General features: G+C 33.1%; 2 protein-coding genes across 6 annotated transcripts in view; both read right to left on the bottom strand.

Moving 5' to 3' along the window:
• The window catches only part of LOC123538736 (uncharacterized), a 63,302-nt gene that overhangs the window by 28,504 nt on the left and 16,484 nt on the right, over positions 1–18,314 (bottom strand). The gene's annotated exons all lie outside the window — the stretch shown is intronic.
• LOC123538305 (uncharacterized) lies at positions 1,983–16,852 on the bottom strand. 5 transcript variants are annotated; one of them, XM_053529438.1, is made up of 6 exons: positions 16,712–16,838; positions 15,596–15,772; positions 9,518–9,636; positions 7,901–7,985; positions 6,606–7,477; positions 1,983–5,446 (listed from the first exon to the last, which is right to left on the bottom strand). In XM_053529438.1, the coding sequence occupies exons 2-6, from the start codon at positions 15,756–15,758 to the stop codon at positions 5,441–5,443; spliced, it is 1,245 nt and encodes a 414-aa protein (XP_053385413.1). In that variant the 5' UTR covers positions 15,759–15,772; positions 16,712–16,838; the 3' UTR covers positions 1,983–5,440. The 5 variants fall into 5 exon arrangements, with proteins under 5 accessions (XP_053385413.1, XP_053385412.1, XP_053385410.1 ...); XM_053529437.1 differs by having other exon boundaries at positions 2,014–2,943; positions 16,712–16,840; XM_053529435.1 differs by lacking the exon at positions 1,983–5,446 and having other exon boundaries at positions 5,471–7,477; positions 16,712–16,836.

The raw sequence follows: 18,314 nt of genomic DNA, 5'->3' as shown, positions 1-18,314 counted from the left end.
TGAAAATGTTTCTGAATTGTCTAGGTCTGCAGCTCTCAAATACGGTTATATCTTACATCTGAGGCAAATACTGACACTCCCTGTCAACATTAAAAATGACATTTTGAGCGATTTGATGAAGTCCCAAAATTATCAATATATCCTTGGTCCGTTACGGACCCCTGTGGTATTTGTGTTTATCCCGCGCTTTTCTTAGATGAAAAGCTGACATGCCCTACTAAAGCCCATGTAATTTCAATTCGTACGAAAGTGCTGAAAATTGACTCCGAAAGTACTGAAAATGGTTGTGATGAGCGACCTGTGGAGTTTCCACTTTTTCTATCCTAAATAGCAAAAAAAAGTGTCCACGCGCATACATTCAGACGGGGTGATCCCTGCGCGTGACCCCCTCTGGAAATAGTTAAAAGTCGAGTGACGTCATTTTCTGTATTGTCAAAAACATGCATATGCCTGGCGAGATTGCATAATTATGTGCTGGCTGTCCTAAGGATATTAACAATAATTAATAATGTATTAATTATGCGTTCTCTTAGAGTCCCGTTCAGCTTAAACGGGTTAAAAGTACAAACAAACACAATTTTATTTGAATGTTCCGTAGAGGTAAATAAAAGTACAGGTGAAGAATATACAAGACAACATACTATTGCGACTGCTATTGAAGAAGACAATGATATATACTGGTGTATTACTACAAATTAACTTCTATATATGGCGAATAAGTTATATTTTCTGGTCCTTTGGGATCATTGATTTCAGCTCATTTAGATTTGAAGATTGAATACTGTTTAAGCCGGTGCTAGGGGGCGTGGGCAGTATTGCATTTTCCATTTCTGCTCATTAACAGACTCAATCAAACCAAGTCTGCAATTTCACTGTTTGCCTTGATCTCGGTGCTTTTGAGGGATCTACTTTCCAGATTTTAGTTAATTCACAACAGCGGATGTTAAGTGCTGTGTGGCGGCCGTAAAGAGTCGCCCCGACTTCATCTCAGTGTTGTTATATTTTCTGGTCCTCGGGATCATTGATTTCAACTCATTTAGATTTGAAGATTGAATACTGCTTAAGCAGGTGCTAAGGGGCATGGGCAGTGTTGCATTTTCCATTACTGCTTATGGACATACAATCAATCAGAGTCAGCAATTTTTACTGTTTGTCTTGATCTCGGTGCTTCCGAGGGATCTTCATTCCAGATTTTATACTATCTTTGATGATTTTAAGACTAATTCATTCGTCGATTACTTGGAACCAGCTTCTTGATAGAAGATATAAGAATACTGGTTTTGGTTAAATTATTTATACTCATACTAATGTTTAAACGTATACTATGATAGGAGACAATATGATCGCAAGAGAGAGGCACAGATAATCATTAATAAAATGCTATGGAGTCAATTTATTGCATTAATGTAATGGTAAAAACTTAATTTTGGAGAATACGTAATATGATATAATTAATTTGATTTATTTTTATTTTGTTGGTTGTTGGGTTTAACGTCATATGGCGACTTTCCAGCTTTGATGATGGAGGAAGACCCCAGGTGACTCTCCGTGCATTATTTCATCACGAGCGGGCACCTGGGTAGAACCACCTACCTTCTGTAAGCTAGCTGGATGGCTTCCTCACATAAAGAACTCAACGCCTCGAGTGAGGCTTGAATCCACACCGGCGAGGGGCAATTGAACAGAGTAGTAGGAATAAGTGATATATATTTTGGATATGTACGCAGGCAGGTATGTACACAGGTGAATATTATTCGTACGATACAAAATGTCAAACGACTGTGTCTTATTATAACAACTTGATACCTACAATTCTTGACCGCTATGTATTGTTTTTAATTTGGAAAGAGAGGAAATATATTATATTTATGTCTTTCTGTTTGTACGGTTATAAGTCTGTTTAAGCATTTAAATTTTTTGATTTGAGTACCAATGTAGGGATAATACTCGTTTTATGTGTATTAACGTCTGCAGAAGCCCGCGGGATTGTTTGTGACTGAGACCGAAAGTCGAGGTCACAAACATATCCCAAGGGCTTCTGCAGATGTAAATACATAAAACAAACTTGTATTGTCGCTATTCTGGAATAAAAAACATTACACGACGACCTAATGCATTGTTTTCATATATGATGAATTTATGTTTTCGGTACATTTTAGTTACCATTCGGTTGTTCTTGGAAACGGTAAACATGTTTTAAATACTAGTATACTAAACCAGGGCACACATACCAACAACACTACCAAAAGCGAGATCTGAAGGTTTTTGAGCATCTTATTTTTATTTCTAGTTATTACAAACATATTACCGATATCATTAACTACGGAAAGTTTTTATTAAATTCAACTACAGGTCGTAATACTAACCTCGAAGTACTTGGTCTTACACACACGGTATACTCTGGAAATGTAGTTGATATAATTTGTAAAATAAACATAATGCTTATTCTAATAAAATATTTATAAAATATGTTTTAAAAATTATCAAAAGAGGATACAATGCGAAAATCGTTACGAGCAGTGCATGTTTGGTGATTGACCCCTCTACAGTTAATCGCTACGCTTTCCTATTTGATGGTGCAATGACTAATAACGTGTCAGACTCCTTGATGCTTTCCTCCTAAATCCTAAAGAAAGACGGACGGCGTGAGTGGAATTTGTCTTGCAGCTTGCTTAGTCGTGCCTTTAAGTTAGGCTGTTAGTGCTCTGACTTCAGACAAGTTGTTGACCTAAAACCATTGGTGTAATTATACCTTAGATTATGGTGGCTGATTTCTGCAATATCGTGTGTTCGTGTCGGCGAAATGAAATGTCGGAGTATCGAAAACACAAAAATTCGAAATAATTCGTGCCGGCGAGTCGAAATGTCGAAGACACGAAGACAAGAAGGTCGAAAACTGACAAGTGAGATGTAACAACACTGTAGGGCACCGCCCAAGACGCTCTGAAACATGGAAGAAATAACAAATTCAAGTCAAATTTTTACCTTTCATGAACGACCATTTAAGTATGTGACACTAGAATTTGAAAACTCGGTGTAATTCTCATTTTAGCTTTGACAATTCAAGTACAACAGATAAAATTTGAATTTCAGTTTTTTACCTATATTCTAAGAGAACAATAACTTGTTTTTAGATTATCATTTAGATAAAATTCTGTTGCGGATTTGATATACTTTGAATTTACATTTTTAAACGAACTGCTGTTTTAGCATAGAAAGCCTTCTTATTCAACAATATGTACGAATAGTTTTACACAGAGTATGAAACTGATGCATTGAGCATGCAATGTTACTAAAATATGTATAAAACAATGTCAAATGCCACGCATTTGAAATTCATCATACTGAAAAGGCGTTTTTTTTCTAATATATCAGAAAAGTTGCAGAACGGTAAAAATAGAACATTTTCAACTCCCTGTTAATTAACATTCTATTAGTAAGAGATAATAAAACACGATGGTTATGAATCACAAAATACACGTTACACAATATGTAACAGGGCTTTTATATTTTCTGAGTTACAAATAATAAGAATTACCCATATTTTGAAAATGTTAGATAAGAGAAAATGTTTCATATTCTATCTTGAATTGCTAATAGAAATTCGCTGCGTTTTAAAGTTATGTTTTAGCAGAACACCTACACAGAATCTTACTAACTTCACTGGTACATAATAGGGTCTCCGTGACCGAGTGGTTAATGACAGTGACCGCAAATTACTTGCACCTCACCGATGAAGGTTCGAGCCTCAGTCGTGGCGTTGAATTCTTCATCATTCATCATTCATTCTGAGGAAGCTATCCAGCAGGCTTACGGAAAGTCGGTGGTTCTATCCGAGGGCTGGAAAGTCGCTATATGAACTGTTAATGTGTTTGTGATTCAAGCATACACCCTTACCTTAAGCTGCTATTTAATCCATTATTTAAAGTTGCAGTCGACATCTGATTAGAAACCTGATAATCGATTAATGCAAGTAGTGTAAAAGACAAAAACGTGATACATGCATGATTAAAATCGAAACTGCAGTGATGTATGCAAGATAAACTTACCAAACAAAGAACACATGTAGTAATTTTATATTAGTTCATTCTACTGCTGTGTTCAATCCTCGGTATGTTCTCCGTAAGGATCTTATAAAAGACACTGTGTTTGAATTCATTCGTCCTCCATTTCTGATTCATGTAGGAAAGTTAGCAGTTCCTTACAGAGAACAGGTTTGTTCTAGTACGGAATCCAGAACACTGTTGTTAGGTTAATTTCCCGCCGTCGAACAAACTAAAGTCCATTATATTGTGTGATATTTTTCTACTCGCATTTTTTTGCGCGGATAATTGTTATTTTCGGAAAAATCATATTAGTTTGAAACATAAATATTGTTTTCGTGTTCATTTAAATAAAGTCAATTCCATTTACTCGCTAAAATTGCCTAAATCATTCTCTATTTTCACATAATGATGACACTGAGGTGAGCATGTGTAGCAAAGAATAATAAGCAAACCTGTTTTGTATTGCTTTATGTACAATTCTTTTAACAAAAATATAATTTTATTTTATTAAAGTATAATTGTTCTGTGTAAAATTCCAAAATTTAGACATAGAGGCTTCACACAACAAGTATTATAAACACGACTTACAAAGATAAGTTTCGCTTATCGGCGTATAAATTTTTCTACTTTGAAAGCCGGATAACGTCTGATAACGTCTGAAGAAGTCGGCCTATATGAGTTAAGCTCAGTATAATAACTGTTTTAATTTAAAAAAGACACACTAACAGATACCTCTAGCTTTTCACATTTTACATGCAGATAGTCTAATTCATATCTTTACAATATATTCATGTGGGGAAGTTGACAGTTACTCGCGGAGAACAGGTTTGTACTGGTACAGAATACAGGAACATTGGTTAGGTTAACTGCCCGCTGTTACATGACTGAAATACTGTTGAAAAATGGCGTTAAACCCAAAACAAACAAATACAATATATTGATGAACATTAAAAGTAATTCTACTTTTAGGCATGATCAAACCAAGTTTTGAAGCAAAAGTATTGTCATTGGTCAGTGAAAAGTTTTACCTCAGCACTGATCCTTGCTTAAGGAGTTACATTTGTCATGACAAGATAGTTTTATATCAGGGGCGTCGTAATGTTTGCGAAAGTATGCTCCTTGCACCTACTGCTAGATAGTAATGGATTCCAAAATGCGTTTAAAGGCCGCTAAAGTGAATGTGTCCTATCATTTACCCTAATAAGCCGTAGAGGCAAGAAATGACAGGGCTGTAACATAGAATTAAAGAGAAATTAATTAAAACAAGACTTAAGGTATCCGCGAGGTGGCAAAAACAAAGTTGGAAAATTACAATCAGTTTGAACCGGAAAGACGTGAATATGTCCAAACTGCGCATCTTTAATAACATCTTGAGAAAAGACAGAAGTAATTTGTCAGGGCTGAAATACATATAGAAAAGAAACTAAGAAAAACAGCATTATATTTCTATGTAAATGATACAGTAAATGAACAGATCTTATAAAATACTCTATCCGGTGCCTTCTACTCGTTTATGAGATACGTGCATGAGGATAGTATCTACAAAGAGTCTGCCGAAAATAACAGTTCCTCTTTTGTCTTCATTTTATACAACGCAACGTCACAGAAGTACTTTGTAAAAAAGTTAAAATAGATAAATTGCTCAAATATTGAGAATTAAAATTCGCCATCACATGAATCAACTAATCTTAAAAATTTGCAGTGTGGACATGCAATGTCACACCGTAGCTTACTTTTTGATAAAGGAACCATGAACATATTTCTACCAGTCATAAGTTTGTTTATTATTTCTTTTTCTTTTGGTACTGACAACTTCTTCCAATTTATGCCGAGAGACAGTGGAGGTTGACATACTGACAACTCTTCATGCGAAACATACTGAAGCTCAATGTTATCGCCCTTGTTTCTACGTATAGTTCGTATCCAGATACCGCTGAGATAATGATACTGAACAAACCAAAATCCTTCAGTTTCGAGCTTTATTTCTTCCACCTTATGGTTCTTTGAGAAAAAAGGCACTACTAGTTTTACAAAACAGTAACAACGTTTATCATTATGGATAAGAAATCCTTTGTCGGTCTGGACGATTTTGTAGTTTTCGTCTTGCACTAATTGAATAATTTCCGTCTTAGAGTGTTCAAGATCGAAAATGATCACATGTTTCCTAGATTCCGTAAGCAAAGCAATGAGACGAAGCCTATTCAAACATACTTGCGATATTGTTTCATTTGCCAAAACAATTCGTAGAGACATTTCAATATTATCTTCTGATACGTGTCCAAGATACACCTCTGCATAACTGACCAGACCATTTTGTCCGCTACCAGATTCTGATGATCTTGACAATAACGACTCCAAATTTCTTCCATTTCCCAATAAGACACTTGAAACAGTATCAGTATTATAATCAGTCGAACTGATGCTGAATACTTCAATGTTAGTACCAGGAAATGAAGGACTTTGGTCTATTTCTGAGGCACTTTGTGCACTGTCAGAAATTTGATGGACTAAAACTTTATTGTTTACAGTAACAACCGCTGTATCATCAGAAAAACTTACGTTTGTCAGCTCTTCCTCCACAATATTTCCATTTAGGATGTCTTCATCTATTAGGTTAAATGTGTATGTATGTGTTTGATCTGTTTCCAAATTTACAGTAGACACTTTCGTACACGGGTATCCTAGATCCAAATTTTCTGTGAAATATATTTCAGGTAGATTATTTCTTAGTCCAGCAATTTCAGGATAATCTTTGTCGTAGCGATGACTTTCGAATATACTTGAATTCAGTTGATACCATCGGTCATCTTCTATATCTAAACACCAAAAGTTACCTTTGTCACTACTCATTATTAATATGTTATGTCTGCTCACTTCAGCGTCTGCTAAGCGAACTATTTTGTTTGAATTTATAATTTCATTGAATGGAAATATACGCGTGGTATTTTCCCAGACAGAATATGATACTCCTCGCATATCAATCGTCCTAAACAGAGCTGTTACATTTTCAACCGACTCACTGGGGTGCATATTGACCCATTTCATCAAAAACGTTAATTTATCATCCATTTGAACGTACGAAAACTTCCTGTTGCCAAAAAGATACTCGACTGATTCTTTAGAAAGATTCCATGCGTCTGAATTTTGAAACGTCTCAGGAAGGTGGCTTTCGATGTAGTCGATACAAGTTGTCACTTCGAAATTGTACTTAGTAGATAATTGTATCACGTACATACAATTAACTTTATTAAAGTCAAGAGAGTTGAGCCAGTTAATGCAAACGGATTTAAGACACTTTAACAACAGAAATTCTGCCAGTTCTAGAAGACCTCCTACGTTGTTTATGGTAAAAGTAGGTATAATTCCGTACAGGAACATTAGTGCCATCTCAAGCACCTCAGGTGTGGTGTCAATCTTTATCTCAGCAATGTCTAAAAGGTAATGAATATACATAGTGTCAGTATCAAAATTTTCAAATTAGAACGAATTATCTGTTTACGTTAACATGGAAACCGGTTGATTTCTAAATAATCCAGGGATTCAATATTAATGCATTTGGTCAAATGATAAATACCACATTGGATTGCACTTTCATATAGAAGGCATAGATTTGTTCACTTCCGATGCAAGTTACCTCATTGATATCACAGCAAATCCAATGAATGTAAAATGTGTCGGTAATAAACTGAAATTACGCACACAAAAGTTTTATGGACTAGCATCGATCGGTGTATAACAAGCACTGTGCAACGACCCACTCCTGTTCTTTACATTCAACTTATGAATATAAAAGATGCGGTTTCAAATATCTGCTATAAATACAAGAAGTTGCAAAGATAAAATATTTATTTTACCTGACTGTGTTTCCGCGCAATATCCGTTGGTGACTGTTTCAAAAAATGGACTAGCAGCAAGTACACATCTGTGAAATTTCTTCTCCTAAAAATTACAATTAATGATTGATGGTAGTTTTGATGCACAAAGCCATAATTAAGCCGGTCCGGTATGAAATACTGTCATTCACAGTATGTGTATATTTACATTTTAAATGCAAATGTACAAGTTTTCCGAAACGTACCCAGGTATTATTCTGTCTTTCAAGCATGTCTAACCACGAAATAAGAAAAATAAGTATTGTACACATGTCATACCCTACTCATAGACAACAAAGACAAGAATAACAAATACGTGTTAAGTTCGAATTATATTGATAAAAAATTTACCCAGAATCATATTTAAAACCAAATCTTTAAGCAACATGATCTCTTATCTTATCTGTTATCGAACGAAATTTGCAATGTTTATCGATGTTAAAATGGAGCTCAGTGAAGATTTTATGTGCACTGTTTATAGAACTGTGTCAGGTCATGCATAATAATGAAAGTTATCCGGCAAGATACAAATTTGAATACAAAACGTACAAAACGGAATTTTTTCTTCCTATTCATGTTTACTTGTGAATTTCAAACCAATTTTTAATAGAATTTATATAGGTATAGAATTACAATAAATTGTCGTATAATGTATAAGCTACATAACTGTACGATAGCAATTTTATTTCGCTCATATTTCGGAATACCACCTGCCGTATATTTAGCTATATGATTGAATTATTTAAAAAAAAATCTTTATTTACTAGCAGTGCTCAATAAATTCACAAACTGTAGGGTTAAGAGATTTAAGTGTATGCGTTCACAAACAAGAAAGAAGTCCTTGAGACATTGGCTGATCTTTATTGGATACCACTCGTAACAGTTTTTAATTAAATATATTTAAGAATTCGATACCTTTTCAAATTGCGATCTATAATTTTAGTATTTCTTTAGCTTAATTCCTTGTGATTATCTTTTATTAATTCACTACGATTTGTATGTTGCATTACTCAAACTGGTAGTTTCATATTCTAAATATTTGGATTTGTGATTGACCCTCCAAGGAAATATATGGGGTCATTGTGAAAAATACTTATATACAAACCTGTCACATATACAAACCCGGCATATATATAAACCCGTCATATATACAAACCCGGCATATATACAAACCCGGCATATACACAAACCCGGCATATATCGGTTTATGATCATTAACAAATATTATATTTGATTTGATTTATCGATCACAATTTCTTAGTTTCACGTAGCATGAGAATTTACTGACCCTCCACAGTATCTTTTAATCAATAAAAATGCCAAAATATTCAAGAAGATAAATCAAAAACTATTTTCTATTGTAGCTACTAAAATCATTCTAACACAAAATTAGCATCTTGCAGTATTATTTACAGAAGACGAAAACTCCAACTTAAACTGCACACATGCGCATGAACCCTTCTTAGATACGCAGGAACATGTCCTAAATGCATCTGTAAACAATTCTCCAGGGTAATCGAACTAACGTAAGGACTGACTCTTATTTGCGGCACTGTAGTGTATTATGTATTGTTTCATAAAACTGAAAGGGAAACTCACCCACATTCCTAATTTTACTGTCACATCGCACAAATCAGATTGGTTTTCTACTTGCTGCACAAGGAAGCTAAAGTAGGATTCTGGATTGTGCTTATTATCGTCTACCTCCATCATTTGAACTGTTTAAACATAGAAAACGTTTATGATATACCTGTGCACAAAACAGTTTATATTTTTAGAGAAGTAGGGCGGCCTGTTATGAAAGTGTCAGTTAAGTAAAGAATGCCAGTTGGCTTTCACTTTTTTTAAATAGGTAAACAAATTTTGCATTGCATTGAAAAGCAATAATACTGGATAAAATATCAGTCTCCGATTTACAATGGGGGCTAATTAACGTGGATATCATAGTTACATTTATCAATCATCAAATAACTCAGCATGTTTTTCCTACAGTTGTACTTATATCAATCTTTCAATCCTAATGATAAGTACAGAGTCACTGTCTCGTGATAAAACAGAACCTCTCTAAATGCCTGCTTCTTGACCTCATTTTTGTAAAACTGTAATCAATTCTGAAACAGGTCTAAATAAACTTTATGTGAAAAAGCAAGCAGTCTTGTTGATTTGTGCACTCTGTGTTAAGGATCCTCTGTAAGGAATAAAAAATTAAAATAGCTGTGCATCAAATTTTTGAATAAATAAAATTAAAATGTCATGCAATAGTTTTTAACGTATTTTACAATTAAATGAATACTAATCACAGACAAGCACGTTAGTTATCATAATGAATGAAAAATATATCGTACTTTTTACTTGAAGCATAAGAAATTAAGGTAAATTCTTATGTGTGTCAGTGACGTCATCAATACCTAAAATGGCTGTCTCTGTGTCTGAAATTTTCAAAAACTTCAAACTGTGGTAGCTCTTTATATAAAAAAAAGTAATATAACATTTAAGGTATTGGACCCGAAATAGAGTACCTCCTTTTTGAAGAGTATTCAATTCCTACTATAAACTTACTTGGACTGCAATTTTCAGGGGATGGAGGGGGGCGGCGTGTGTGCGGGGCGTAGGTTCAAGCCTTACTGGACCAATAGTTTTTCTCCATATTTTCCATTTTGTCTAGTAAGGTTTAACTTCTTTCAAAACTTATTATGGATGTATTGTACAAAAGTGGACAATTCTAATTTTAAATCGATTTCTTGCTGTTCATAGTGAATTAACCTCTGAATCAGGAGTGGTAGAGTTAGACATTTTTAAAAACACTGAGTTACATGCGGTACAAAGTTCTATTTTGCCCCCTAAAAATGATACTTACAGTTTTATTTTGTGTTTTATAGTTGTTTAACAATAGTTTGATGTTTCTTTTGTCAAATTAATGCTGTAATGAATTCTCTGCAAACGTTTTAGATAGTGGCTATCACATTGAAATTTGTCTCTACTCGAGCTTTAGGAAATACCATAAATTATACAAACTTTACAAAAAACGGCACAGTAAAAGTTGTTTAAAATTTGCAACACAGTGCGAAACATGGTCAACTTTAAGAATATACCAAGCAAATGCCATTTTTTAAACATTACTACTAGATTTCGAATACATTAAATTCATTCAGCGATCCTTGATGAATGTATGTGTAAGAAGACTTTTTCCTTCAAAGTAATAAGTATTCTTTTCCCGTGTATGCTTCAGTTAAAGTTGTTTCATTTACTAGCAAAAAGTTCTTCATTGGCAAGGAACTTGCGTAATGTATTTAAAGATAAATGCTAAAGTACATTTTTCGAATTCCTTTCCGTAATTTACTATATAACAATTAACCTTCAAAACTTGTGGGTAATTCGAAGGAATCGTAAATAGACGCTATGCATATACCAGTAGAAGCTAATGTTCTATATTTTCGACCTTAGTAATTTCATTTCGTATATCAATGAAACCTTGAAAAGACTTTCATATGTCAAAGAAGTATTGAAAACATTAAACAAAGTACACTCATTCCGATATATCTAAGAAAACGTGTTCAGTAGTTTAAACCTACATAATTTTGATTACCAGCATTTATTGCCGCGTAAAGTATCAAATTAAATTGATCAAATTATTTATAAACAGATACGCAGTTTTTGGTAAACTGCATTTAAGGTTTCTAAGAAGGCAAATATTACTCTGAGAATGGCTGTTGTAAAGATCATGCAAATAACTCTTGAAAGATATTTTACATTTTCTTTACAGATTTTAGCCCTACTCAAGCTTTTGTTTTACAATATTCATCTAAGTTTTTTTGTAACTATGAAGTTTGAAACAATACTTGTTTGGGGGTCTTCCTCTACTATCAAAGGAAGTTACCACATGACCTATTATTGTGTTGGCGTGACGTTAACTAGCCCTTCCTCTATCTCCTCTGCCACAACCCCCTCCTGAGTCTAAAGAAAGAGAGAAATAAAAATTTATGCACTGAGGGATGATTTATATATCTAAAAGTGCTTCATTTCATTAACTGTCTTAAAGCAGTTTATCAGTGCATAAGAATTACTAAAATTGAAAATTTATTTAAAATAGTCTCGAGCTGTTGACATTACCTACATATGTACTTCATAAAGCAAGTCAAGTGCATTTCTAAAATTAGTAATTTAAACAAGTCATCGGAAAACCAATAAAGGAAGTATAACCTGACAGAGACAGTAAATGTGTAAAGAAAACTTTGGGTATTTTGTTTTTAAAAATTGATCAGTCATGACTTAAATCAAACGCTTTATTATATATTGATTTTTGTATATTTCACGTGCTTGCAAAGCAAATAAGAATGAATTACGACATGATTATATTGCAGTTTAACTTCCGGTTTTAAAAACAAACTAGAAAAAAGTGTATTTTTTGCCATATTAGTACAAAATACAATTCAGTATTGAACTGCAGTCGACAGAATTTAGTATTTCGGGTTATAAGTCGCCCCGACTTCATCTCAGTGTTGTTATATTTTCTGGTCCTTCGGGATCATTGATTTCAACTCGTTTAGATTTGAAAATTGAATACTGCTTCAGCCGGTGCTAGGAGGCGTGGGCAGTGTTGCATTTTCCATTACTGCTCATGAGCAGACTCAATCAAACCGAGTCTGCAATTTTCACTGTTTGCATTGTCCTCAGTGCTTCCGAGGGATCTACTTTCCGGATTATATTATATACATAACATGGAGTCCCCAATATTTTTTATTCATTTTTATCTCCGTTGTTTAAAGAGAATTCCTATTTTTTTTTCTTTCATAGAATTTTTTCAAATTCACATATATGATAGGAAAAGTTGTGTTGAAAACAATGGACAATTAAAAACAATGGGTCACCAGACTTTTTTTTTGAAAAATGGTTTTGAACATAGCCACTGTTGCTGAAACTGCCAACGATTTTTGAACATTTTCATAATTTTCTGCTTTTTATAAATACCAACCAAAATAAACATCAAGACTATACAATAAGGTTTATTCTTTTTACAGATTTTATTATATAATTATTTGATATTATAGTCATATTTGTAATACTATATCCTTACAATAATGGGTACAAATGAAAAAAAAATATTGTTTCATATTCACTTTTGTGAACTTTTTTCAATGAAAAATACCAATAGTGAAGAATATTTTCTGAAATTTTGAAAACTGTTTCATATTTTTTTATCTGTTTTTCTTGTGTATAAATATTTGTATTATGAGCTAAAAGATGGCTAAAATGTATGTGTCACCAGGCTAGATTTATTGTTAAGACTGCTAGTATACAACACCTGTTCGGACTAAACAATGGTGCGAACCTGACCAAATTGATTACATGTATATCTGCAAGAAGTTCAAAAAAGTTTAAAAAAATCTTAATTCTTTCTATAATTGAATGCTAAATTATCTGAAAGGTGATGTTGTCTTATATGCACTAAGTCAATCGTCTTACATTATATGAACAACACTGCCTTTGTAATAAAATGCAATGTGAAAACACAACGACAAAAATAGCAAGATACTTGTCAGGTATGATACTTGTCAATACAACATAAAACCAGTATCAATATTTGATTACTGATAAAACTTATCAAAAATGTTATTTCATTCAAGATTCCTCATATTCAAGATTGTCTGTCACATGTTTCAACAAATGTTGACATCACTTCAGTTTTCCATAGAAAGTGTCGGCTGCGCAGAAAGATGCGCATAAAAAAAAAACTATAGGAATTCCCTTTAAGACTGCAAAAATAAAATAGCACGCGTAAAATAAGCGCGTTAGTTACATATAATTTCAATATCAAAATGATAACTGAAATGAAAACGCTCCTTAAGAGACGAAACAAACTTAAAGCTGATCACTACCAAATAAAATGTAAATCACAAGACGTTCAAACATAAATAATCCTAATCTTTCTTCCTTTCCTCGTGCCGTTCTCTCCAGCATCGTACTTCCTTTCACTCTACGTCCCTTAACATTTTGTCGAAACTAACATGTTTCTATCGCATGGCGGTAAAGGAACTTTTAGTTTGGGAAAGAGGCATTAAAAGAAAGGAAAAGGAGTAACTACAGTGGGTTATATTTAACGAATTGTAGCTGTCTTATATATAAGTATCACAACAAGTCGTTCAACACAACAAACATAAAATTGCTGCAGGCTCGGTTTAATTTAGCCTGTTCAAGGACTCGGAGAACTTATTGACATGAACTGCAGTTATGTATACGTTCCGGCCGAATTATCAATTTTAAAATCATTATCTTATCCTTTACAAGATTTTTTCTCAATGGAATTTCCTTGGACATCTCTTTTATCTATTTGTGGGATTTAAACTTTATAATAAGGATCAGAACCAGGTTTAGTTGCTATTGGTTTGTGGATTTGATGGCTAAATGATTTGTAGTTGAGTCATGGGTCGTAGAATTCTATACATAAAGTCTACACAGATATTCGTAATTGATTCAAAACATCGCACTTCCTCCTAAGCCGCTAATTGGATTTCAGTAAAGCTTTATAGCATTTATCTGTACAACAAAACTTATCGTGTCCTCTGCTTTGCTCAGATGTTCTGTTTCGGAGTTATAACCCCTAATTAAATTTAATATCCGGAAGACCTGTTGTTGAAAGAGCCTTTACAGGACAGATCAGAACCAAGTTTTGTCGAACATATTGCTTAAGTTTTACAGTAGGATTATTTTCATGGAGTTATGCCTGTTTGAATTATATACATAAAGTCTTCACTGAAAGTCTTTTCTGGACATTTCTATCATCCCTCTGAAATTTCAAAGTAGTTATTGTTACCGAACATAGTTGTACATATCGTCGGCATGTCCGATATTAATGGTGTGAACATTTGGAATTTATGGATTTGGGGATTGGGTGGGGAGAATGGATCCTACTTAGAACCGAGATAATTTTTCCTTTCCTTAAGGCCAGGGCAATTGTTTTCCAGACGTTGATATACAGGATATTTTATTGAGCGGAACGCAAAAATATTTTTCTCAATTTGTGTTTTATTTTTGTTATTCATATTATTCAAAACTAATAAGCACGACACACTTTTTTGAGTAATTTGCCTAAGTACACATGAAATAGCTGAATGTTAGTCTTTTTGATTCAATTTTAAATGAGAAGCAGTTGACCCTCATAGCAGTTCAATATTATACTTTTCTCTCAGCAAAAATGGTAAAAAGAAATGGCAAAATCGAAAAAATAAGAATTGAAGATAAGCTGTGGTGCATTTTGATTTATGTTTAGATATATAATCTCCCCCTTTTTAATATAATATATAGTTTATACCTGTGAAAAATATGGACATGCATGGATTTAGTGCAAATGCAAGCAAAAATGTTTACCCATAGTTGTTAAATAATAATTGCTTTCAGGTAAAAGAAAGGTCATAACTATTTAGATCCAACGCACGGTACAAGCAGTCTGATAGGTAGGGAAAGGCCGACAGGGAGTTGGTCCGTTTTCTGGTCAATTTTATAAAATATTACTGATCCCAGGCTTGTGAGCGCAGGAAGCCGAAATGATTGAGTTTTGAATTATATGATTTAAACAATGTATGCTGCAGTTTTTAGAAACTAAGGTGCGTTGGGTGCACCACGAAACAAATATATAAACAACACACTATTATATGTATATGAATAAATATATAATATTACCTATGCATGTGACCAGGGTGTAAAAGATTTTTAAAAGTGGGCGGACGAGGTTGTTTGAGACTATGGGGAGGGGAACCCATCCTGCAATTTTTGGTATTTTGATTACTAAATCCTGCATACTGTTGAGTTTAAAGATGAAGTCATTTCTGTCATTCACAAGCATTTTACTTTTTTAACCTGAAGGAATGTTTGTATTATAAAGAGTAGGATGTTTTGGTCTATAGGTTGTGAGCTGTTCTACATAAGATGGTCATCTTATATTTCGAAAGTGTTGTATTATTTTAGTGGGAAATGGAAGGTCTCGAACAATTTTGGAACTCTTGCATGCCAAATCATGAATTCTTCAAGGGTTTCATCGCTGATCCCTATGGTTGATGGTTACTTAAGGTTTAAGATGTATAACATTAACTAGCCTTGGAAAAAAAAAGGAATTTTGAGTAGACACCTTTATTAGTGTGCGAGATCCTTGTAGGAATTAGTACCATAATTAAGTTTGACAATGCTTAAATCTTGTGTTATTTACGAATAAAATTTTCAGTATGGTCTTTATGGAAAAAAGGAAATATCTATTTATTAAAAATAATGATGCTCCCCTGCCCCGCCTCCCTGCTCTTACACTTATGTACACAGAAGAGATTACTGTTCATTATTGACCTTTAATACTAGCACTCTACTTCAGCAGTGTTCAGTATCTCAACACAGACTGAAATGCTACTCTTCCTTATTAACGAAGAAAAACGTGTTATATTATAATATATATATATATATATAATTATAAAATAACAAATCTAAAAGCAATTTAAAAGCAAATAATACTATTTTAAGAGTAATGGGGCCAGATTTCATTGATTTGGGAGTCAGAAATTTATAAAGTCTTAAAATTGTGAATGAAATGAATGCTAATACAGGGAACAAGCACATGTAAATATTTTACTCTTGAGTCTTGATAAGGTCAATGAATAGACGTATTCGGTAATTATTAACCAAAAAAAGAAAAAAAAGAAACGTATATATTTAGATATGAAGAAATATATTGTAAATATTACACAAACATTCCATAGCTTTTAAATCTATGTGTGAAACATAAATGTTGTAAAGCTTGTTTTGAATACTTACCCATAAAAATATGTGACCCCAAAATCCAAAACAATCAATGTATCTTATGTTTTATATTGTTGCCAGTCACCTTATTTCAGTATACGTACCGATAATTATTTGTCTACCACCGTTAAGTCATTACTTATTGACCGGAGAATATCGATTGAAAACAGTATTGTCAGATGACGCTAAAAATAAAGTCGCGTCATACATTCATAAGTATTTTTAATCAAAATGTCACGTGTTGTTATGTTTTACGAAGAGTTGTACTTTTTTCTTTTAGATTGGGGATAATATTGGCGTTGCTACCTTATCTAAAATACTTTGATTACAAGTAAAGATGAGTGCAAAACGTTGAATATCTAAATTATATATTTTACCTTAGTCATACACCGTGACGTCACGCATTAACACTTGTTTATCTGGTGGTGGTCAAAACAAATGTTTTTACATCGTTTTAGTAAGGGATTGGAATTTCTTTTTTTTTCTAACTTTTTCACTTATTTGTGGATTTTCAAAATTCAAGAAGTTTTGAAATACTTACAAGTTTTATAGTTTTGTATTCAAATATCTTTTTTAAATGAATAATCGTTTTATATGTCATATAATATTTTCATAGCGGCATAGTGATGTTCAAAGCTTTTAGAGAAACACTGTAATTTAAGCGTTCAAATTAATCCATTTCATTTCGTAATAATGATTAAAAGTAATTGATAAATTGCTTGTTTTATAACCTTTCCTTTGATCAAAAATTGAATATAATTTGTGTTTTGAGAAAGTTTAGGCCGGAAGAAAAACATCACTGTTTACAAAAAAAACATGGGCGTTGGGTGTCTGCCCACCTGATCTTATCAGTTCTAAAAGTAGAAAATACAACGGATATGTATACAAATAAGATCTCTCATATAATAACAGTTACTACACAGAATATACTAAGAATAATCTATAAAACCGGAATGTAACCTTTGACGGTATGATCAGAGTGCCTTTGTAACAACTTGAGTTTTTGCCAAGTTAATATTCACGTGTTTGTCCGCTAAATAGTGCTGTTCGATTACGTGAACACTGCGAATAATTGACAATAATAATTATAGATCTAAATACCCGAGCCAAGGATAATGTATATATTTATATAATCAAGTCTCATTGCCAAAATATATTATCTTTCAATTGGTAGATGTTTTACCACGATAGCGGGAGACAACCCATTGCCGATATATTCTCATTTAGAAGATATAATTTATAATGTTAATAGCTGAGATGTCTCATTATAAAATTCAAAAAGGACATCGGACAAAATTATGGGGAGTTTGCCTAAATTTAAATGCAATTCCGTGATTTCAATAACAGGTAGTTTGATATAATGGCTTCATATACTCATAAATAAGTTATATCCCTATCAAACTATCACAGAAAATGAATTTTATTTTATATTTGCTTTAATAAAAATCTAGCATTTTGTGACTTAGGGTCATATTTCTTTTAAAATGTGCAATGTGAATATTCAGTGAAATTACATTAAGGTATGCCTATTATAAAATGGTTTCAGGGCTGTTATATTTCGATCTTCCCAGATCGTTCAGCACGACTTTTATGTCGTGTTATTGGTACTATTTAGTTT

Source organism: Mercenaria mercenaria, chromosome 18, assembly GCF_021730395.1.
Source record: "Mercenaria mercenaria strain notata chromosome 18, MADL_Memer_1, whole genome shotgun sequence".
NCBI lineage: Eukaryota > Metazoa > Mollusca > Bivalvia > Venerida > Veneridae > Mercenaria > Mercenaria mercenaria.
This window is presented reverse-complemented; position numbering and strand designations above follow the sequence as displayed.

Excerpts from the sequence above, each read along its gene's own strand:
- LOC123538305 (XM_053529435.1), bottom strand. The coding sequence starts at position 15,758 with ATGCTTGTGAATGACAGAAATGACTTCATCTTTAAACTCAACAGTATG. Across the intron at positions 7,986-9,517 it reads CAGTAAAATTAGGAATGTGG|GAGAAGAAATTTCACAGATG; the intron begins GTGAGTTTCCCT and ends TGTAATTTTTAG. Across the intron at positions 7,478-7,900 it reads TTGCGCGGAAACACAGTCAG|ACATTGCTGAGATAAAGATT; the intron begins GTAAAATAAATA and ends ATTACCTTTTAG.